Below are 25053 nucleotides of genomic sequence, written 5' to 3'. Positions count from 1 at the left end.
CACACCTGAAGCCATCTTGATTGGAATAAAGTGGTAACTCTTAAAACATTTAATTTAAAAAGGAACAAAATGAGGGGGTATATTTTGCCATATGAATTATGATTAGTGCTGCAGAAAGAAAAATTAGGGCACATTTTGAGTGACTTCTCAAACCCTCTTCAATTTCATTAAAAAATTCTGACATAGACTCGCAAGATGGCCACCAGAGACAAAAGAGCCTAAATGTAGCCCAAATATCACCCAGATGTACCCCAAGTATAGCCCAATGACAGAATGTCCCAGGGTGTTCTAAAGAACAACTAGAGCGCTAACAGTCTTACTTATGACAAAAGTATGGCACACCAGAAGCCATCTTGATTGGAATGAAGTGGTAAGTCTGAAAACACTCAATTTAAAAAGGAACAACATGAGGGGGTTAATTTTGCCATAGAAAGTATGATTAGTGCTTCAGAAAGAAAAATTAGGGATCATTTTGAGTGACTTCTCAAATCCTCTTCTATTTCATTAAAAAAATTCTGACATGCAGACTGAAACATGCACTTTGAATACCAGCAGCAGACGTCCCTGGTGAGCAGTAGCTTTACTACAGTGATCTAATGTGCAACTAGAGTGCTAACATTCAGAATTTATGGCAAATGTGTGACACATATGAATGCCTTCTTGATGGAACCAAAGTAAACAAGCATTGAAAATGCAATAGATCTCGCCCTCATTTAAGTTAAAGCCATTCTGTTTGTAATGAGGTGGCTTTTTAGCTTTGCTTTTATTAGTGTTTTTTCAACTTTCATGTAAATAACGCACCGTTTTCACCAAATCGACTTTGCCCAAGCACACCCTTCCCTTCGGCCAACAAATCCCAAAAATTCGGCACACCTGCCGATCCACTCTCCCTACAGCTCACCCAAGCCCCGTCCCTCTAGCGCAACTGGAACATCCCAAATTCACCTTCTCCATGCGCACCAAAAACTCCCATTGAATAACATGACAATTCGCTACTCCGCACAAAAATTGCTCTTTAAAGCACTTCCACTGCTCCGATCCGCTTCAAACTTGGCTGGACACTAGTTCCAGCGATTCCCTAACATCTCACCAAAAATCAGCTCAATCCATCCACTGGAACGGGGACGAATTTCAACCCGATTACGCGCCCCCCGCAAACACAAAAAAAAGCCATAAAACGGCCAAATCTCGACCAAAAACCGCCAAAATCCCTCAAAACCTTGCCAACACCAATACGCACGAAACTGAACCGGCCCCTCAGCCCTAGGCTCCGGGAACCCTACTTAATTGACCCAAAAGCCCTAAAAAAGCAACATAATACACACGAAAACGCCCTAACAACCCTAAAATGCATATAAGTATATGTATGCATGCATTTATGTTTGTATTTATATGTAGATATACAGATGATATATGTTTATATATGTATGTATATATATATATTCACTGAAAAAACCATAGGCTATAGACCATATATAGTTAGGAATTAGCATTTACAAAACCTTGAAAATTCACTGAAAAAACCGTAGGTTATAGACCATATATAGTTAGGAATTAGCATTTACAAAACCTTGAAAATTCACTGAAAAAACCATAGGTTATAGACCATATATAGTTAGGAATTCGCATTTACAAAACCTTATTTTACTCGCACAAAACCATTGAAATTCCATATATAGTTAGTTGCACTAACTATATATCGCGCACCCGCAATCCACTGCTGATGATGTCACATATTACATCATTCATGACATGGTCAGTGACATCACTGATGACATCACTGATGACATCTCAAATGACATCACTGATGACATCACTGATGACAACATCCAGTGACTGTATGTTTCTGTAAAGTTAAAATATGTCTTACATATTGAAGAATGAGTGGATGTATGAGTGTCTGGATGAAGGATTTAGTAGGTGCATGACTGACTGTATGAGTGAGTGATTAAATGTGTCTCACTGAGTGCATGGGTTAGTGACTAAACTGTCTTAATTTGTGCATCATTATGTCTGTTGTTCTGTAAACTGTTGCATGTGTTGATAAGTAGCTATATGAGTAACTATATGGGTTATTGATTGGTTGCCCAAGTATTTGTATGGGATACTGAGTGTGTGTGTGGGTGGCTGGGAGGTGTATGACTCTGTGCATAGATGTGTGAGCAGTTGATTCACTAGATGTATGGTTTCAAAAGTGCATGTGGAAACAGCTGTATGGGCGGTTGACTGTGTGCATGAGTGTATTGGTGAGTGAATGGATATCTCAGTGCTACATGTCAAAGTAAGTACATATGTAAAACACAGTACATGTGATAATACAATGAACCTCTTCAGACTCTAATATAACCTTAGATACAATCAGTGTAAAAAGACACTCACAGATTGTCACTCATCCATGGATTTACTCATACATCTAGTCAGTCATGCAAAGAATCAATCACACCTCCATTTCCTCAACTATACAGTTAAACACACCTTACTAATTCAAACATATTCTAACACATATTTAATCTCCTATACGATCCCTGATACAAGTTCACAATGATCCATACAGCCACTCACACATTCACTGGCTCTTATGCACGGTTATATATGTCAACTCTCACATGTACTGTGTTTTACATATGTACTTACTTTGACATGTTGCACTGAGATATCCATTCACTCACCAATACACTCATGCACACAGTCAACCGCCCATGCAGCTGTTTCCACATGCACTTTTTAACCCATACATCTAGTGAATCAACTGCTCACACATCTATGCACAGAGTCATACACCTCCCAGCCACTCACACACATACTTAGACTCCCATACAAATACTTAGGCAACCAATGAATATCCCATATAGTTACTCATATAGCTACTGATTAACACATTCAGCAGTTTACAGAACAACAGTCATAATGATGCACAAATTAAGACAGTTTAGTCACTAACCCATGCACTCAGTAAGACACATTTAATCACTCACTCATACAGTCAGTCATGCACCTACTAAATTCTTCATCCAGACACTTATACATCCACTCATTCTTCAATATGTAAGACATATTTTAACTTTACAGAAACATACAGTCATTGGATAATGTCATCAGTGATGTCATTTGAGTTGTCATCAGTGATGTCACTGACCATGTCATGAATGATGTAATATGTGACATCATCAGCAGTGGATTGCGGGTGCGCGATATATAGTTAGTGCAACTAACTATATATGGAATATATATATCAATGAAAAAACCATGGGTTATAGAGAATATATAGTTAGGAATTAGCATTTACAAAACCTTAAAAATTCACTGAAAAAACCATAGGTTATAAACCATATATAGTTAGGGAATAGCATTTTCAAAACCTTATTTCACTCGCATAAAACCATTGAAATTCCATATATAGTTAGATGCGCTAACTATATATCGCGCACCCGCAATCCACTGCTGATGATGTCACATATTACATCATTCATGACATGGTCAGTGACATCACTGATGACATCACTGATGACAACATCCAGTGACTGTATGTTTCTGTAAAGTTAAAATATGTCTTACATATTGAAGAATGAGTGGATGTATAAATGTCTGGATGAAGGATTTAGTAGGTGCATGACTGATTGTATGAGGGAGTGATTAAATGTGTCTCACTGAGTGCATGGGTTAGTGATTAAACTGTATTAATTTGTGCATCATTATATCTGTTGTTCTGTAAACTGCTGCATGTGTTGATCAGTAGCTATATGAGTAACTATATGGGTTATTGATTGGTTGCTCAAGTATTTGTATGGGAGACTGAGTATGTGTGTGAGTGGCTGGGAGGTGTGTGACTCTGTGCATAGATGTGTGAACAGCTGATTCACTAGATGTATGGGTTCAAAACTGCATGTGGAAACAGCTGTATGGGTGGTTGACTGTGTGCATGAGTGTATTGGTGAGTGATTGGATATCTCAATGCTACATGTCAAAGTAAGTACATATGTAAAACACAGTACATGCGAGAGTTGACATATATAAATTACTGTGTTTAAGAGCCAGTGAATGTGTGAGTGGCTGCATGGATCATTGAAAACTTGTATCAGTGATTGTATAAGAGAGTAAATATGTGTTAGAATATGTTTCAAAAAGTAAGGTGTGTATAACTGTATAGTTGAGGAATTGGAGGTGTGATTGATTCTTTGCATGACTGTCTAGGTGTATGAGTAACTCCATGGATGAGTGACAATCTGTGAGTGTCTGTTTTCACTGAGTGTATCTAAGTATATATCAGAGTCTGTAGAGGTTCATCGTATTAACACATGAATGATGTCATCTGTGATGTTGTCAGTGATGTCATTTGTGTTGTCATCAGTGATGTCATCACTGATGTCATTTCAGATGTCGTCAGTGATGTCATTTGAGTTGTTATCAGTGATGTCATCAGTGATGTCACTGACCATGTCATGAATGATGTAATATGTGACATCATCAGCAGTGGATTGCGGGTGCGCGATATATAGTTAGCGCATCTAACTATATATGGAATTTCAATGGTTTTATGCGAGTGAAATAAGGTTTTGAAAATGCTATTCCCTAACTATATATGGTTTATAACCTATGGTTTTTTCAGTGAATATATATATATATATATATATATATATATATATATATATATATATATATATATATATATATATATATATATATATATATATATCCAAGACATGCTCCTTCAAAGAAAGAGAAAAGACCACAACTGGGGAAATCTTCGGAAGCGCTTTAATGAGCTGCCCAAACAGAGCAAAGTTCTGTCACCCTCTATGGCGGATGCATTTCGGCGTGGTAAGCCTCTTCAGCGCCAGGTGCCAGTGATTGTGGAAAGGGGTGTGGATGCAGTTTATATTTGATCTGCTTCTCCTCATTCACGGACGGCAGCTCCTCCCACAACGATGTCATCACCGCATATACTTCCTGTAGTTCGCCCGGTCATCGGCGCCTACAGGTTCCAGCATGCAATAGCACGAACCTGGTAAGTATCGCAAGGGAAAGTGGGGGAGGAATATGATGCTCCAAAGTCAGTGAATTGTTCCCAATGCCCACAAACACCCCAGAGCAGCGGCGCTTCCTCCAGTCCCCAACCGCTTACACCAACTCAGCAACGGAATCCTTTCTGTCGGGGGCAGGCAAGGCAGTCCTACCTGCCCAACATGGTGCGCAGTGGCAATCATCCCGTCATACTTCTTCCATGGCTGGTGGTGGACCCTGCTGGTTCCGGTACCCCGGAGAAGTAACAGCTGCAAGCAGTGATCCAGCGTGAACAGGGCCACTTGAGAAAGCGGGGGTCTTTAAAGCGCAACACTGGAGAACGCGCTAAATTGTATCCAAGACATGCTCCTTCAAAGAAAGAGAAAAGACCACAACTGGGGAAATCTTCGGAAGCGCTTTAACGTGCTGCCCAAACAGAGCAAAGTTCTGTCACCCTCTATGGCGGATGCATTTCGGCGTGGTAAGCCTCTTCAGCGCCAGGTGCCAGTGATTGTGGAAAGGGGTGTGGATGCAGTTTATATTTGATCTGCTTCTCCTCATTCACGGACGGCAGCTCCTCCCACAACGATGTCATCACCGCATATACTTCCTGTAGTTCGCCCGGTCATCGGCGCCTACAGGTTCCAGCATGCAATAGCACGAACCTGGTAAGTATCGCAAGGGAAAGTGGGGGAGGAATATGATGCTCCAAAGTCAGTGAATTGTTCCCAATGCCCACAAACACCCCAGAGCAGCGGCGCTTCCTCCAGTCCCCAACCGCTTACACCAACTCAGCAACGGAATCCTTTCTGTCGGGGGCAGGCAAGGCAGTCCTACCTGCCCAACATGGTGCGCAGTGGCAATCATCCCGTCATACTTCTTCCATGGCTGGTGGTGGACCCTGCTGGTTCCGGTACCCCGGAGAAGTAACAGCTGCAAGCAGTGATCCAGCGTGAACAGGGCCACTTGAGAAAGCGGGGGTCTTTAAAGCGCAACACTGGAGAACGCGCTAAATTGTATCCAAGACATGCTCCTTCAAAGAAAGAGAAAAGACCACAACTGGGGAAATCTTCGGAAGCGCTTTAATGAGCTGCCCAAACAGAGCAAAGTTCTGTCACCCTCTATGGCGGATGCATTTCGGCGTGGTAAGCCTCTTCAGCGCCAGGTGCCAGTGATTGTGGAAAGGGGTGTGGATGCAGTTTATATTTGATCTGCTTCTCCTCATTCACGGACGGCAGCTCCTCCCACAACGATGTCATCACCGCATATACTTCCTGTAGTTCGCCCGGTCATCGGCGCCTACAGGTTCCAGCATGCAATAGCACGAACCTGGTAAGTATCGCAAGGGAAAGTGGGGGAGGAATATGATGCTCCAAAGTCAGTGAATTGTTCCCAATGCCCACAAACACCCCAGAGCAGCGGCGCTTCCTCCAGTCCCCAACCGCTTACACCAACTCAGCAACGGAATCCTTTCTGTCGGGGGCAGGCAAGGCAGTCCTACCTGCCCAACATGGTGCGCAGTGGCAATCATCCCGTCATACTTCTTCCATGGCTGGTGGTGGACCCTGCTGGTTCCGGTACCCCGAGAAGTAACAGCTGCAAGCAGTGATCCAGCGTGAACAGGGCCACTTGAGAAAGCGGGGGTCTTTAAAGCGCAACACTGGAGAACGCGCTAAATTGTATCCAAGACATGCTCCTTCAAAGAAAGAGAAAAGACAACAACTGGGGAAATCTTCGGAAGCGCTTTAATGAGCTGCCCAAACAGAGCAAAGTTCTGTCACCCTCTATGGCGGATGCATTTCGGCGTGGTAAGCCTCTTCAGCGCCAGGTGCCAGTGATTGTGGAAAGGGGTGTGGATGCAGTTTATATTTGATCTGCTTCTCCTCATTCACGGACGGCAGCTCCTCCCACAACGATGTCATCACCGCATATACTTCCTGTAGTTCGCCCGGTCATCGGCGCCTACAGGTTCCAGCATGCAATAGCACGAACCTGGTAAGTATCGCAAGGGAAAGTGGGGGAGGAATATGATGCTCCAAAGTCAGTGAATTGTTCCCAATGCCCACAAACACCCCAGAGCAGCGGCGCTTCCTCCAGTCCCCAACCGCTTACACCAACTCAGCAACGGAATCCTTTCTGTCGGGGGCAGGCAAGGCAGTCCTACCTGCCCAACATGGTGCGCAGTGGCAATCATCCCGTCATACTTCTTCCATGGCTGGTGGTGGACCCTGCTGGTTCCGGTACCCCGGAGAAGTAACAGCTGCAAGCAGTGATCCAGCGTGAACAGGGCCACTTGAGAAAGCGGGGGTCTTTAAAGCGCAACACTGGAGAACGCGCTAAATTGTATCCAAGACATGCTCCTTCAAAGAAAGAGAAAAGACCACAACTGGGGAAATCTTCGGAAGCGCTTTAATGAGCTGCCCAAACAGAGCAAAGTTCTGTCACCCTCTATGGCGGATGCATTTCGGCGTGGTAAGCCTCTTCAGCGCCAGGTGCCAGTGATTGTGGAAAGGGGTGTGGATGCAGTTTATATTTGATCTGCTTCTCCTCATTCACGGACGGCAGCTCCTCCCACAACGATGTCATCACCGCATATACTTCCTGTAGTTCGCCCGGTCATCGGCGCCTACAGGTTCCAGCATGCAATAGCACGAACCTGGTAAGTATCGCAAGGGAAAGTGGGGGAGGAATATGATGCTCCAAAGTCAGTGAATTGTTCCCAATGCCCACAAACACCCCAGAGCAGTGGCGCTTCCTCCAGTCCCCAACCGCTTACACCAACTCAGCAACTGAATCCTTTCTGTCGGGGGCAGGCAAGGCAGTCCTACCTGCCCAATATATATATATATATATATATATATACATTTATTCATTTACAGGTTAGGCTGAAATAACTGGCTATGGCATGACCTCTAAACTGAACCCCTCCTGCCTTCCTCCCCACTCTTACTTCCCCCTGCTGCTGCAGCATGCTTGTACCCGACCTCCTTCTCCGCTGCCTGAACGAGAGTAATTCTCGTTTACAGGATGAATTGACCTTTGTCCAAAAACCGGGACATGTATTTAAAATTGCGAAAAGCGTCATGACAACTGGACAGTCCTCTGCAAACCAGGACTGTCTGGGGAAATTTGGCACAACTGGTCACCCTAGCCTTAACTCCATCGAGATGAAGTATTTCACCTTGGGAACAGCACCAATACTTAATTTCTACCCTATTTCCCACCTTGAGCATCCTGATGACCAATGCTCTCTGTGTGACGTAAGTCATTTGGCAACTTCTTCAGACATTATATGCTGTATTACTTTGAGATATTTTCTTAATGTGATGTTTAAATCATCAGAGTCTGCCCTCAACATGTTACTACCCCCTGAAAATGTTAAAACACATAACCTCTCAAATATCTCCTATGATCACAGTATTTGGCTCACTTGTCCAAAAGAACTGCAGTTCTCTGCTCAAATTATGATTCATGTTTCAATATAAATGTTGTTTCCCGAAAATGTTAATATTTTTGGTTTTAATGAACTAGCTGACTTACTTCCAAGGTGCTATATATATGTACTTTCCTAATATAGGTTATTATATTCCTCTTTCTGGGGCGGGGAGGCTTAAAGTTCTTTGGTGTCCGTGTTTGCCAGGGGCAATGGAAGGTGAGACTCTCAGAATGCAAATGTTTCTGTTTGCCTCTTCCCCTGTCTGGCGTCCTTCACTTCTTTCCTCCAGTGCCCGTTGACCCTTGTCCTGCAAGTTGTTACCATAGTACTGTTTACACTTCTTGATTCACTTTTCGTTAACATTTTAGAGTGAAGACATTTTTTGAGAATCGTCATTTGCTTTTTAATGGCCATATTGACAAAGATCATATGGCTTGGCCAGAAGGATACATCAATTGCTGAATTTTAAGGGCAAACCTGTGTGCAATGTTTATTCCATTTAGGTTTAACTCTTTTTATTGGAAAACAGCACCTGGAAGGCAAGTCATACATGGTAGACAGTACAATATCAGCAGCAATAATATACATGAGAAAGGTACGGATAGTGCACGGGGAAAGCTTTATGAAAGTCCAGTACTCATTAGATCTGTTGCTGCGTTGATCTGTAAGGAAAAAGTGCAACGTGCCATCCAGGTGAAGACACCCTTACTCCCTCCCCCCAACTTTCAAACGCCCCCCCCCCGGCCCCCCCCGTCCAGTGCTCAAGTCTATCCCCCCCTGTGTCGTCCCATCAGGCCTCAGTTCGGAGTCCCGTCTTTTCCCTCCAGCGTTAGACCTCGCCCTCCGGTGTCGTGAGGCGTAACAAGCGGAGGTACCGTGGGCATGTAAGTTCTCCGAATTCTGTGATCAGTAGAGTGCGGAATGGTTGCCATAGCTCCTCAAATTGATCTGTGTCTCCGGCTAGTGTAAGGGACATTTTCTCCATCCCCAACACCCCCCATAGCCGGTGAAGCCAACCTGTAGTGGAAGGGATGGTCGCAGTGCGCCAGTGTATCAGGATGTTTTGGATTGCCGAGCCGAGGGTGATGGCAATTTGGCGTCCTCTTCGACAATTGGAAGGAGGAATTGGGGAGCCCGAGTATGATGTAGGCAGGAAAGCGGGGCAATTCGGTGTGGAAGTGTGTATCTACGTCATTAATCACTTGTGTCCAATATGGTTGTATCAAGGGGCAGTCCCATAGAATGTGCAGTAATGTGCCCAAGTGTCCGCAACCCCTCCAGCAGTTCTTGTCTTTGCTATGGTCCATTGTACTAATGCATTCCGGCGTATAGTACCAGTAAGTGGTCACCTTAGTTAGTGTCTCAGTCAGCCCTGAGTGGTATGCAGAGTGTCGCGCTCGGTAGGATATTTGGCTCCATTCTTTGTGGCTCAGGGTCCTGCCCAGTTCTCTCTCCCAACGCTCCCTTCCCGGATTGTAAAGATGGGTTGATTGTGGTTGGAGGAATTTGTAAATGTCAGATATGAGTTTTGTGTCCGAGGTGCGAGTAAGTAGCCATCTCTCGTACGGCCGTAAGAGTCGATCGGCCGTCTCCCTCACCTGTGGCTGTAGGGCCCAATGGCGAACCTGAAGGTAACGCATGCGTTCCGTTTCAGGGAAATTGTATTCTTGTCGGAAGAGGGGGAAGGGGAGCACCCCCTCCGGACCATAAATGTGGCAGAGGCAGCGGCATCCCGCTGACCGCCAGTGGGCGTAATCTCCCTTAGCCATACCCGGGGTGAAGTCTGGGTTTTTGACTAGGGGTGTGAGCGGTGAGGGGAAGGTGGTGAGATTGTGTACCACGTTAGTGGCGTCCCACGCCTGCAGTGGGACCCGTGTGACGAATGAAGCGTAGAGATTAGCCGGTCGGGCTGCTTTGTGAAGGAATGGGATTTCCTGAAGCGGACGTCCCGCTATCGCTTGATCCTGGAATAACCAGGGTTTCTCAGACTCCCACCTGCTCCTTTCTACCAAATAACGCAATTGTGCCGCTTGTTTATTCCATTTAACGTAAACATTATGTTCCATATACATACTTCTGCCTCTTAACAGGGAGGCTGCCATCTCCCTTACAGGCAGCTCTTGTTGAGGTGCAGCATGGACTGGGATAAGATCAATTAAAATATAATTCTGATAACCTTTCACAGCCAGACAAATAGAAAAACATTCCTAAAATGGCTACCAGCTTTGCATGCTAAGCAGACCTCCCATCTTCAGTGAAGGCAGCTCCCAAGAAACTTGACTCAAATTCCCTCGCAGAGAGTGCAAAAGCAGGTATACTGGTGACTCACAGGGACACTCATGCAATTGACTCTGGGCCACCCAAGGCCTATAAATACTTGAAAGAAATGGAGAGAGTAGGGATGATGTATCACTCCTCCAGCCATCCATCCAATCAATAGCCATATTCAGATATGCCAGTGAAGTTCCCACCCTCTGTGGCAATGTCACACCTTCCTTGGTGGAAGGTGCGTGTGGACTCGCAACAATTGCTTTATCATTCTCACGTGCTCTATGCAGAAAGTCCAGGTTTTCTAGACCCACTGCTGTAGGTAATATGTCCTGCCGCAGGCGAAAAGGCGTAATACCAGGTACAATTAACGTCACAACACATAAACTCCCCAGATCAATAAACCATCTATCCAATGTCATTACCTTTCATTATAAATAAAGTAGTAGCCCTTCTTGCCTAAATATACTCTCTTTCTGTTGAAAACACTCCTCAGTCCAAGCTTGGTTCACAATTCAGAATATTCTCCTTACCTTATGTACATTGTATATGTCTGCATCCTCCAAAGCACCTGTTCAGCAATGCAGAGATTAACCCATTATTGTCCTTCTATAGGTGCTAGTGTGTCCCATCGTCCACTATGGTCTTGAACAATGTAATCATTAGCAGGCATCCAAAACTCCTCTGCGTTTGGTGCCCTTGAATTCTGACACAATCATAGCATTGATATGCCATAGTCAAGTACCCGACCCAAACGTGTTTATATATCTTTGCATGAATGCACGTAACACTTGCACACCAAGTAAAATAAGAGGTAAGACACTGTTTTCAATGGTAGAAAGTTATATTGCAGGTTTATTAATGAAGGTAAGGGGTGGCTTACAGATGACCCCAAAGTAACCACTGATGATACAACCTAAAGTGTCTGCCATACGGATGAACCAACGAGCATCAGGGTAACCTACAACTGATGCATTTACTCAAGGGTTACCTGAACTCTGGAGATAATAGTCTACTGGAACGTAGCAGTTCAATTCCGACGGAATAATGTACACAAACATTTTACCTGTTGTGTAGTCCTTGCCTTGGAAATATGTTGTCCACGGCATTATCATCAAAATGTTTATAGCCCCCCAGAGGACCCTTCCCTCTGCAGCCCCAGTCTGCCTATCCTTCCTGGTTTCCCACATCACTCTTACCTGTGTACTCTGCTCAGTTTCCCTACTAGTAGCTCCCTTGGTCTCCTTTTGCCTCCCCCTGGCTTTATATTCACTGCACCATTCTATCTCCAGCACCCCTCCAAACCTTTCCCTTATGTTGCCTCGCTTGTCGTCAAACAATGTGCACCCTCCCGACCACCTCCACGCCCATTCCTTGAGCTACCACTCACGAATGCCCACTACAGAAACATCGTGTCTGGCAGTTTTGGAACCTCTTACTGGAAACATTTAATACTTTTGTAAACACCAAGTGACCACATCACACATACCTTTTCCACACCTTTTTAGATGGATTCCACCTTTTACGAAGATTCCGTCCAACCTTGAACTGTGGTCTCTCGTGCCTTGGTCTAACCAATTCAACATGTATATGGCTTCATAAATATTAACGGCAATGACTGTAATATTAAAACTAACAATAAAAATTACATACTGAAGGGAAGTAGAATGGTAAGTTGGGCTATGACTCACCCTTTTTTCTCAGAAATCCGCCTCTGCATAATCATGTTTCCTTCTGAAAGCGAATAATAATGTTTCAACATGGGCTCTGCAGATAATTCACATTTCTCTGTCTGGAAGATACTTCTCGCGTGTATTTAGAAAAGAGGATTTGTTAATTTACCTCAGATACGGCATCCACACAATGTAGTTCGGGGAATACTAATTATATAGCATAGGCGATGTACAATATTGAGGAATAATAAGTTATTTGAGAAAGGACTTTACTTGCCATTAATTGGTTTCACACACAATTTCCAAGGAAGGTTTCTGTCAGGCAGTTTCAAAATGGCTTCTTGTTCTTCTAAACTGTCTCATATGTGGCCTGCTATCTCATAGTAGAATATTTGTGTCTGTAAGTGCCATTCAAATGGCTATGCACTGGAAGCCAAGCGGGGACACACTATCAATCTAGAGAGTACGAGTCATTGCACCTCTCTCAATTGTGTGTCTTTTGCTTTCTCGTCAATTGTGTGTCATTTGCTTTCTCGCCCTAAGTGCAGAAGGTATGCCCAGACGTGGGTCCTGTGCTCACTGTGCCACTGGAATCAAGCTATCCAGGCTGAAGAGGGGTGAAACCCCGAAACCGGTCCTAGGATGCTTGTTTCTGGTCCAGGGAGGACCTGGCTTGGCAGTTCGGGCTGGACTGTTCCCATGAGACACAGGGTCAAGACTGATTTGCATATGGCCAGGCCTAAACTGGGGTGGCATGGTGAGCAAAAGAATGATGGATTTAACCCAGATCTCTTTACTGTGGGTGAATGTTTTGATTTGTTCTGCATTCCATCCATCAATTGTGTGTCTTTACCTTTCTCGCCTTAAGTGTGCTAGGAATGCCCAGACATGGGTTTCGGGCTCACTGGGCCACTGGAATCAAGCTATCCTGGCTGAAGAGGGGTGAAACCCCAAAACCGGTCCTAGGATGCTTGTTTCCGGTCCAGGGAGGACCTGGCTTGGCAGTTCGGGCTGGACTGTTCCCATGAGGCACAGGGTTAAGACTGATTGGCATATGGTCAGGTTTAAACTGGGGTGGCATGGTGAGCAAAAGAATTATGGATTTTAACCCAGATCTCTTGACTGGGGGTGAATGTTTTGATTTGTTCTGCATTCCGTCCATTAATTGTGTGTCTTTTAACCATTGAAGGGGACATACCTCAAAAATACCCTCTAACATGTTCAAGTAGTCTGCGTGAAAGAGTTGATAACATACATAAATCACGCAATCGCGAATGCACAACATACGCTGCACACTGAAGGGTGTTATGTTATGTTATGTTATGTTATGCTGGTTTTTTTATAGCGCACGGCTACTCAAAAGAGTGTCCCGGCGCTTTGGTTGCAGACCTATCTCATAACACAAGAAAGAAAAGAAATTAAATAAAAAACAGAAGATACAGAGAGGAAAAAGAAACAGAACCCAGACTGTTCCACAGTCCCTGGCTGGAGCTTCAGCTCAGATGTATTGGTGCCCGGGTGCGTGGTGACGTATGCACTCCTCGTCACCGGCCACATTAGGGGTTATTCCTGACTCTCCAAAGGGACGCGTTCACATAAGTACGCCATGTGCTGCCCGCGCCATTCTTATCTACACAGTGGAGTGCAAAGGCCATTCTAAAACGCAGAAAATATTACACCAGTATTTCTGGTAAATCAACTTTTTTTTTACAAAGAAAACTTGGTTTTGATACCTCTATATTTGATAAATCCAAATGCTGAACCATGAGCTTCCATTGCGAGCAATAAGTAGAGAGATTTGCAGATAGCTGTTCCCTGCTTGCTAGGAAGAGCAAAGCTTTATTTTAGAGGCAATCAAACTGCGTCGCCACGAGTGGCATGTCTGCCGCTCCAGGTAACAGTGCCTTCTCTCTCGTTTTATGGGCTTGAAGAGCAGCATGAAAAACATACAGCTAATTCATACATTAGGAGGCCAGATTGAAAAAGGATGTTGATCTCCTGCCCGTGCACCCTGCAAGGCATCCATTGAAAATACATTTCTTTCATTGACTCGGGTAATATTTTTTTCGCTCCGCCAGTACGCAGACTTGTTTGCTGCTTCCAATGAACGAAAGCACATACATTAGTGAGGACGCTACAGTATAAATCTAAATGCTATATGGTGAGGCACGAGTGAAAAAATAGAAACAAACCTGTAGAGCTAAAGGGTAGTAAAAAACACGTTTTTGTGTTTACAAATCTGATGTATAACATATCCATCGGAAGGTAGGCAGTTTCTCTTCACTTTAATTTTTGTTACCTTCTTAGAGATGTTCACACAGTATGCAGGAGGTGTTTGTATATATATTTTTTTAATCTAGTAAATGCACCCTGTACTGCTACAATGTCCCATTCTTATTTTTATAAAATGTAGAAACGTGTATATTCCAAGCAATTACAAAGCTTTCTCAGATTAAGTAACCCTACACGTTAGTATGCAGTGACATTTACAAATCTTTTTATTTGACTTTGGCCTGCTGATGACAGCTTCCCTACTATGCACACAACACCACGAGTACTGCAAAAGATGACTCATGTTACACCTTATGCATGGAGAATCCCGCATTTCTATTCCCACCCAAGCTCACTGTGCCATAGGACTCAAGCTGCACCTGCGTAATGAGCCCCAATACGGCCAACACCGGCATGGAGAGGCTTTCTTTACAGCAGGGGTCTCTAAACCGGTCCTGGAGGGCCGGATCCATGCCAGATTTTTGGGATATCCCCATTGAGATACATGTAGTAATTTTAAAAATCTGGCATGGATCCGGCCCTCCAACACCGGCATGGAGAGGCTTTCTTTACAGTTTGCAGTGGGTCTGTCAGTCAATCTTGGCCATCCCTGGTGGGGTCAATACTAATTTGATCAAGTTGCTTATTGGTCAACATTGCACAACCAAGCTAAACAACAATGGGCAGGAATGTGCCAGTATCCTTGAGCTTCCAGTGTGTGTTGATTGATATGCACTGTGCCTAGATACCTGGCTAGGAAACGTCAGATGTGCATCTCACTGGGATCTACAAATATTATAAGTGGTGAGAGCTGTAATGTATCGCATGCCGGTCTAATCTGTAGACTGCAGATGTTGAAGAATGTAGCCCCTTGACTCATGACAGGCCTTAACAAAAAAGGTTCCCTCTACTGCAGCTAAAAGAACACTACTTTGAATTGTATGGACCTATACAATTAACATTGGATTGCAATATATTCAAATGTATGCACAAGTTAACCTTCTCCATTTCCTATGTGAAAGAATGAATGCATATACATTGCTTCAAGAAATTTCAGAGGTTTGCCCCATGTTCTAATTCTAGTGCCCTATATAAACTCTGCTCTAAAGGTTGTAGAGCCCCCACACAACATCCTCAATTCTGACATTCGCTCAGCCTTCAACTCATTTACTCCCACTTACTGACAGCCTTAAAAAAGTGACTGAAGACGCACTTATTTTAAAGTAATTTTAAGGTGCGTGCCAAGAGACCTCTTGAGGTAGTATCTTAATAAGTGCTTGGTATCAGTAAGTCACGTATCACCTCAGTAAATTTAGGAGGTTATCTGCTCATCCCAAAATAGAGTTAGCAAGTGACCCTATCTTGAATTTCTCATTTGGTATCCAACCATGCTGTGCTTTTACGGAAGTGGGCCGCCATATCTTGAGGCAGAAACAGTGGTTCTTTAGATCAGAGTTCTCCAAAGTCAGTCCTGGAGGGCCGGATCCATTCCCGATTTTGAAGACAACTATATTTATCTAAATGGGGATATGCTAAAAATCTGGCATGGATCCGGCCCTCCAGGACTGACTTTGGCGAACCCTGCTTTAGATCATCATTATTTTACCATATTTGTCTTCATCTGTTTGCAGGTAAGCCACTCCCCTTCAGTTTCCCAATTTCCCCTCAAAGCATCTGATGTGATGACTGGTATACCAACCAAAACAAAGTTTAATTGCTGACAAATCTTCATTTTTGGTTTGAATTTGCAAAAGTACTTTGCCTCACAGAAGCGCTTCTCCTATGACAGTAGCGAAAATCCTTAGGTCATATCCTCGTTTTACGTTTATCTGAGAATCTAAATGACGGATAATAGACGTGTAATTGTTTATTTCCTTGCCATTAATGATCAAACACTGACACCATAGCACCAGTGTTAAAATGTCTCAATAAGTTGTACACTTCCAAATTCCAATGGTGCAGTGTGTTACCTTTTATATTTAACACAAAATATGGTTGTTGTGATACCGCGGCACTGTCAGAAATGTAAACCCAAAATATGAGACCCTACCTTTTAATAGATGAACTCAATGAAGAATGTTTATACTCATTGCAAATTCACTTTGAGTGTAGAATGGAATAGAAACGGATAAAATACTGTGCTGGAAGCAGTACAATCAAAGTCTGAGTATTAGATTGGTTAATGTGTGCCTTCCAGATATAACCCAATGCCCCCTGTTCAGTGGAAGCTGATCCTCTGAGTTATGTTTCAACCTATCTCTGTTGCTGCAGGCTACTAGTTTTTTAGGAAGGGTGAGACTTTCTAGAAAGGGCAATTCATTAAAGTCTTCACTTGCTCTTGTGGTGGGCGTAAGCACCCCAACAGTCCAGGGTGGGATCCACCACAACAATGTGTGTGTTGAGTAGAGCCCTCCTGTACCAAGGTCAAAGTATATTTGGCATGGCATTTTAACTGCTGTGTTGGACCTGATGGAGCTGAACTCAATGATCAGTCTTATTATCTACAAGAACATCCACATCATCATAGCTCAAGCATCACCTAAGCCACTTAGCAAATCCATTTTAACCTTGTTGGACGCTCAATCTATATACTTCCTGAAGATAAGACATCAACTAAGGATCCATGCACAGGGAGAAAAAAATGTGTCTCTTTTATGTATTACAGAAACACCTTTGCTTTTTGGGAGGTTGTTTCTGAAATACAAAAAGTTGCTGGTTGGCCACCATAACGGCATTGCAGTTTTGTCATAAATACTCCTTCCATGCTGGTGCGAGCTCTTTCGACACAAAAGATCCTCACTAACCAAGGGGGATCTCATTATATGGCAGATGTTCCTGCATGGGGACATGCAGCAGTGGGGCGTATGCCAATTTGGTAGGTTGGCAGCAGGGCACAAGTCCTAAAAAAAGAAGTGGGGTGGCGCTGTCACCGGAAGTGATGTCACAACAGGAAGTGACCGTGGCTTGCACCATCGGGCTCATTGCCTCCCCTCGCTCACCCCTTAAATGCGATTGCAATACCCATTCGTCTCCCTTTCCACTGCCCCTTTTAGCCCCTCTCATGCACCCCGCTTGTTGTATTATGTTTATGTATGTGAGTGTTGGAAAAATCCGAATCTCACGCCCCCAAAATTACTGGCCAAGTTACGGCTCCTGGGCGTTCTCCGACTTACTTTTATGTACATACTTTTATGACAGCTGCGTGGCTGTGCGTACTTCAGAGTATGCATTGACCTCCAGGGGCGTTTCTTTACACGTATCGTTTCTCAGAATGTGTGAGAAGGCACAAGGCAGGTAATTATGCTTGTCGTAAAGTACGACAATCAAGCACCCCTGCGGACATCGACCAGTTAGTTGTTATCTAAATTCTGTGCTTTAAATTCCGGATTGAGGGCATTCAGGGGCGTAGCTTTCAGGCGGTGTGAGTGGCACCCCCCCAGCAATTCCCTGTGAAAATCCGACAACCTCCCTACCATCCCCCACTGAAAGTGAAGTCCAGCTGTCAGGCAGGGGGGGACGACGTCCACCTGGTAAAATAAGTGGGGGGACGCTGTCCACCCGCGTGGTACCCCGACTCGAGCTCTGGTTAGCAGCCCGACAACTATCCTAAATAACAGTCTAAAGTTGTGAACGTAGTCTCTTGAAATTCTTTAAATGGTTAGAAGCTTGGTTATTCTCCCTGGACATCTAGGGAAAGGCAAATAAATCATTTGCCCCTTACTTGATTTATACACACTTGCACACGAAAACCCCATGCAAATATGGGAAAACCTGCGCTCCTGCTCCTTCACCACACTATAGGGCCGCCAGAGGCAAACAAGCTTCTGGAAGTGCACTGATTGTTCATCAATTATGAAGTGGTGCACAGTCATTTCTCTCCCCTCCAGCCCACGGGGCCATTTATTTGGAAGGGATACAGGGTCCTTGGACTGCCAGGCGTCCTCCAACACTGCACACTCCTGCATCTGGATCCCTGACCCATCTACAAACTAAGGCTGGGTCCATTCACTGCAGTGAAAGGCCGATCAGCAGTTTCAAACAACTGACCTCCGCTCACCCAATGCTCTGTCGCCAGTGCAGGCATGAATTGCCACCGAAACTAACAGTGTATTTTTTGGCACCTAATGGGTGCATCCTGACACAGACCAACACAGACCGACACAGACCAGTAATGTGTGTGTGTGATTTGTAATACACCTCCATGTGCCTCAGAATCTCGCATAAAACCAAGACTCTGTTATTGAATGTCCTATCACAGTTTTGTGTGTGTGTGCCACTAGCTACCTTGGAACTGGGCCCACCAGCTCCTTTATTATGGTAGTGGAGGCAGTTCAGTAGGAAAGGCGAAAAGCGCACAAGGGAGACACATAAAATATACCATGCCTCTTATGCCAACCTGCCCAGACGTCCCTCCTTCATCCTAACCCTACGAATCTCATAGGATTGAATTCTCGCGTTCTCACGAGAGCAGAATGAGCGGCGCAGTTGCAAGGCCTGGCCGCGAGAGCAAGCTCTTATGACCCATAGTCGAGTGTTGCTGGGCGCTTCATTGCTTCCGCTTCCTGTGGGCACGAGCACTACCAACAGACAAGTAACTTTCAGCTTCGTTTTTCATGAGCAAGGGCAAGGCACAGATGGAGCACAAATCTGAGATGGGTGTTTTTCTACTTACACGAGGCAGGCAGTGCTCGCTTTCTTTGTAAAAAAAAAATATACAACAATGTTTTAGTTTAGTTAGTGTAATGGTGGTCACTGTGGGGCAGGTTCACGCCAACCGTAAGCTGTGATCATTCGGATATGTGGGAGGACAGAGCAGCTGAAATCACAACAGCCATACTGCTCTACCCCTGTGAATTTGAAGAAGTCATCGACGGTGGGTCGGTGTTATAAGGTTAGAAACTTTTATTGAAAGGGAATTCTGTACCGAGTAAATAATAGTTTTTATCTTCCTAATTAAATACATATTACACTGAAAGGAATACGAAAATGCGACAGAGAAAGGAACTCGATAGTTTTGTATTTCATGACTGTAGTAACATCGAAGCAACACAATTTAGATTGTGTTAAAATTGTCTTTATTGACAAAGCTAGCGTCCAGAGAGAGGCTGGTGTCATCTGAATAATGCCATACAACGGATTTTCCTACAGATTCCATGAGCGCATGGAATAAAGAATACACAGAACACTAATACTCTAAATTCTAAAGAAGGTAATTAAAAAAACATAAAACCTACCCAAAGCTATCTACTACAATGACGTTTTCAAGCACGTGATGGTTTTCAGGTTAGCGTAAATTAAACCTTAGCCGTCATTCAAAAATTCACGGTTTTGCTCTTCCTTTCGCATCATTTCAGATATCTGCATAGTTTGCTTAGTCCAAGGCAAATTGCCTCACAGCGTCAATCAGCAATTATCATTTTTGTTCAATTTTCGAATCAGTACTTGCTCTGGGACTTATTGACTAAGTTGCTAAGTAGCAACATATGGCTTGCCATTGTTCCAGCGATGTAGCTGCGAGCAGACATCACAATGCTGCACTTTAAGTGATTCTTACGGAAAGCCTGCACTGGAACCCAGCCAGAACTGTAAGTGTACAGCGAAAATTAATGATATTCTTTCAGACTGTCCCACAGGGCTGTTTTGCATCAGCGTTGTTGAATCTATTGCGTGCTTCTTCCTGCTGATGTACATGAGTATTAGGGGTAAAAGTGTATCTTGGATTCAAAATATCTGCAAACTGGATTTTTATTAGCTACCATTGCAACGTTTGCCAACAGTGACAGTCACAAATTGTAGTTTTTATTGTGCGCTCATTTTAGTATACAAAAACATGTATTTATTTAGTTCCCTTTGCAGCTTATGAAAATCGTATTAAAAAAAACAACTGCAATTAAAAATGTGGCTAGAATATCAATTCAGCAAAAATCTTTATTAGTTTGTTGTCGGGTGCGATACACCATAAACCCTAAAGACAATTATTGTAGGCTAATAGAGATTTCACAATACCTGTGCTTGTGTGACAAATATATGTGTGTGTGTACACATATATATGATATTTAAATGTATATACACATATATGTACATATATATATACAAATAGATAGATAGATAGATAGATAGATAGATAGATAGATAGATAGATAGATAGATAGATAGATAGATAGATAGATAGATAGATAGACAGATAGACAGACAGACACATAGGTAGACACATAGATGGATAACTCAATACTACCTCCTAAAGATAAGGCGTCAACTAAGGATCCATGCACAAGGAGAAAAAACACCTGTCTCTTTTATGTATTCCAGAAACACCTGTGGTTTATGGGAGGTTGTTTCTGAAGTACAACAAGTTACTGGTTGGCCACCATAACATGGCATTGCAGTTTCACCCAAAATACTCCTTCCATGCTGGTGCGAGCTCTTTTGGCACAAAAGATCCACACTGAACCAGGGGGATCTCATAATATGGCAGATATTCCTGCATGGGGACATGCAACAGTGGGGAGTATAGCAATTTGGCCGGTTGGCGGCCCGACAACTATCCTAAATAACACTCTAAAGTTTTGAACGTAGCCTTTTATGGGATAGATATCTACCATCCACATAGATGGCATAACTTGTCATATAGTTGTTGTCTCTTGTAACATCTTGAGGTTTTAAGCTGCTATAGAATCACTTGGTGTCCGGCCTTTAACTCGTCTGTGTGAAACATCTCCATGGACTCCAATGTAGTGGAGATATCTAGCTTTAAAATCTTGCTGTTGCTCTACAATGCAAATATGAGAAAGTGCTAACTTTCCCAAACTAAAATTATAGTCATCTGTTCCTGCCAGAAATTTGATATTTAAGGAACTTGCCTGTCTAGACCCTCACGAGTCTAGTCATGGACAGAATTGCATTCTGAGTGTGCCTCAGGAAGTTCACGTCATTTCCACCGAAGTTAAGAATGTTCTGCTTATTAAAAAAAACTAATAATTGTTTTATGAAGCAACACTTTTTTGGAACCAGGGGCCCTTTCTCTTTGCAGGTCGCTGTAGTTTTCGCCCTGTTCAACTCAATTATTATTTATTTCATTTTTTCAAGGCTACAAAAATGCTAATGAATATAACATGTGGGCCAAAGTTTTTATTACACTTTTTTATCCACCTCGTCCAAATATGCATGAAACTTTTGGTGGAAGCCGTGGTTTAAAAGCAAGCGATGTCTTAGAGGTCTGTAAAACAAATAACCTATATGCTATAGGTTTCAGTGTTCAAGTGCACACCATGGTGCACCATATGGAGCAATGGTATTGCTCAAAAACCATTTCCGTGGATGGTTCATCAGTAAGTTTCTTTCTGGCATTTGTATCATGATGATAATCACAGAAAAGATATCCACGTACATCATTATACATTCTCTCACATTAAACTATATTGCGTTCCATTTCTCTTTGTTAGCAGAGTATTATTTGCTTTTCAGGTCCCCCCCAGCTCCCCACCCAGCCTACATCACGAAAAGGATCATTACCCCAAAATGTATACTGAAAATCTGCCAGGCAGGACCTCATACTCAAATATGCAAACTACAGGTGCTGGCGGCAGTTCGGCACAGCAGCACGTCACCAGCAGTCGTCGATGGCAGCAGATGGGTGGGAAGGTAATATCTTGCTCCATCATCTCACGATACTAACAAAATACAAGGTATATATTGTGATGCTGTTACTGCAGGGGGGAAATGATTTCCACATTTGCTGATGTAAATGTGGGTGTGCTTTTCAGTGGCACCAGAAAACATTCCTGAAACTGCCATCCACCCTCATACTAGATGGCCATTAAAGTCCTCTGCCCATGGGGAGGAGGCAAGCACATAGAAATGGCGTCCCTCAACCCAGCAAAGGCCTTTTAGTCCAGTGGAACGCTGTGTCACTGGGTCGGAATAGTTTTATGGGTAAGAAAAAGGTCTTCTCTTTTCCCCACAAGCCCAGGGAGGGGGGGGGGGGGAAGGGGGTTTACCTTATATAAAACCTCTCTTATTGCCCAGTCGGGGAATTCAGAGCACCCCTAGCCAGGTGATGCATTTCATGTAATATGGGCGCGAGGTTCGTAGTATAGATAATACAAAATAAACACCATGGTAGTTCAAAAGTCATTACCATTTTAAAATGCATTTCATTGAAGCACAGGTCTTTTTCGTCCCTAATGCGCCTTCAGTCATGACATGCATTTGAACCACAAATTGGGCCAATTACAATTAGTCAATATTCATCAAGTGAGAATCTGGCAGCAAAATTAGCATGACCTATTAACCTTTGACCCAGTGAAAAGATAAAATGGGCATGCGTTGATTAATTTAGACAGCCAACAAAAATGTTTGGCATCACAACAGGCCCAAACTAGTTACTCTAGCCAATCTAAAATGCAACATTCAAATGATTATACATTGCAGTCCCAGAGGTATTCATTACAGACAAAATTGCTCTTGTTGCCTTGCATGCAAGCTGAGTTTTCAATGGGAAATGAAAGGCTGCCTGAAAAAATAGGCCACCTAATTAAGTTAAACTACTCTAGCATTTGGCTTGACATCTTCATTACTCAAAATTAAAAAGATGCTTCACTCGAGCACACAAGTTACTATTGTTTATGTTGTTTTCTTTCTCTAAATTGACTTCTTCCTTGAAAGTCTGTTTTGCTGGGTTATAACTTGTAATAGCTCGCATATTTCTTCAGTTTATAAAAATGTCTCAAGGGCTTGCACAGACACTGACAGTAGTTACTGTATCCAGAATGTGATGTGAGCTTCATTGACATTTAAGTCTTTCATATGTTTGCTGTGTGTGTGTACCCAACTGTTTTATTAACTTACAGGCCGTGATTTGAACAATAACTTCAATTCCAGTTCAGTCGGTTTATGACGCACACATTATTCCATTTATAAATGCATATAATTTATTTTTGAGGAAGGCAACGCATGATGTGCAATTTGAGTTCATGTTTAGCTCAGCAAATCGACATAATTGGCAACAAACCCTGGCTAGATCTATTTTCGTAGTGTATCTTGTAAGTGAAGAAAACACAGTACATCAAAAAGGCAGCCAATTTAAAGTGACTTCTAACACTAATGGTATTCTTGTCAGTATAATACTGTGTTCCATATTTATAGGCATGTGGACGAACTGATGAGATCATCTGAGATTTTTACTGGGACATAGGTAGAGTAGAGTATGGTTAGCTCTTTTCGAGTACTATTTATACTATGAATAACTGCTTGGAAGGACTGAATATTCAAATGAACTTTTTAAGAAAGCAGTATATATGTGACTGATCCTCAACAGGGATTTTTTAATTAACATTGTTTATGTATATTTTTTGTACATTTATAATTGTTTTCTGTATTGCAGTCTTAACCCATGTAGCGCTGTACTAGATATAATATGTTATGTTTCCAAAATTTTATGGAGAACCATTCAGCACAAGGTCGTGGCGTTAAGCTGAAAATGTGTGTGCTGATCCTTAGCTTTACAAGGAAAGGTTTTAATTTTTTACCTGAAATCTAGTTGTGAGATGTTGTTTTTTAAAGACAAAGGAAGCACATTGCACACCATAGAGCAAGGTAGGAGAAGAAGAAATGCCCACCCCTGATGGCTTTGTTTTATGCAGTTCTTATAGCAAGTAAAGGTGAGCGCTTCCAGGGTTATAAGGATGTATACAGTGAGACTGAAAGTGAGGAGTCTGGGAGTAAAGACTGCTGTGAACTAGGCACGGAACCAGGGTAGGCCTTTTATTTCACCAGGCATTTCCCTCATTGACTTTAGCCGCTGGGGGCCAATTTTGACAGCCCAGGGCAGCTCCTGGTGCTTCTGTCACTTCCACATCTCTCCGAGGTTAATTGCAGCAGGAAGAGGGAGGCTTTAAGAGAGAAAGAAAAAAGGGAGGGAAGGAGGTAGATGGTATAGAAAAAGTGATCGGAGAGGGAGGAGAGAAGTATGGCAGCATGGATGGATGGGAAGAGAGTGATAGCACGAGGAGACAGAAGGGAGCAGGATGGTTTTACCATTTTTGCAAGGGCTGCTTTTGGCTCCCCAGTCCTGCCGTGCACAGAACTTTGGCTTGCATCCTTGATAAAATTGAAAGCCGTTGCAACCAGAAAAAAAAGGGCGATGCATTGGAAAATCAAGGAGCAGACAGTACTAGTCTGATAGCTTGCTTTTCTGTGCTCTAAAGTCCCAGTCAAAGTGTCTTGTTGACAATCATTTAAACTGAATTACAATAATTTATTTTATTTTTATTTTATGGTATTTGTAGAGCGCAACACTCATCCCAAGGGATATCAAGGCGGTTATACCAGTACTAAGACTACGAGCTGTACTAAGATGAATATTAAAATTTGGGGAATAGGTGGGTTTTTAATTTCTTTCGAAAC

At 43.1% G+C, this 25053-nt stretch overlaps 1 protein-coding gene across 2 annotated transcripts in view; it reads left to right on the top strand.

Annotated features, from left to right (window-relative positions):
• Positions 1-25053, top strand: part of TOX (thymocyte selection associated high mobility group box) — a 365646-nt gene that overhangs the window by 187025 nt on the left and 153568 nt on the right. Inside the window, exon 3 of one of the 2 annotated variants that reach the window (XM_086965782.1) lies at positions 22114-22290. The exons of the other annotated variant lie outside the window; for it this stretch is intronic. Coding sequence (XP_086821908.1) covers positions 22114-22290 — 177 coding nt within the window. The remainder of the gene's footprint in view (positions 1-22113; positions 22291-25053) is intronic. 2 annotated transcript variants of the gene reach the window in all.

This window comes from Lissotriton vulgaris, chromosome 4_1, assembly GCF_964263255.1.
Source record: "Lissotriton vulgaris chromosome 4_1, aLisVul1.2, whole genome shotgun sequence".
NCBI lineage: Eukaryota > Metazoa > Chordata > Amphibia > Caudata > Salamandridae > Lissotriton > Lissotriton vulgaris.
The sequence above is the reverse complement of the archived record's forward strand: the minus strand, read 5'-3'. Positions and strand labels throughout refer to the sequence as shown.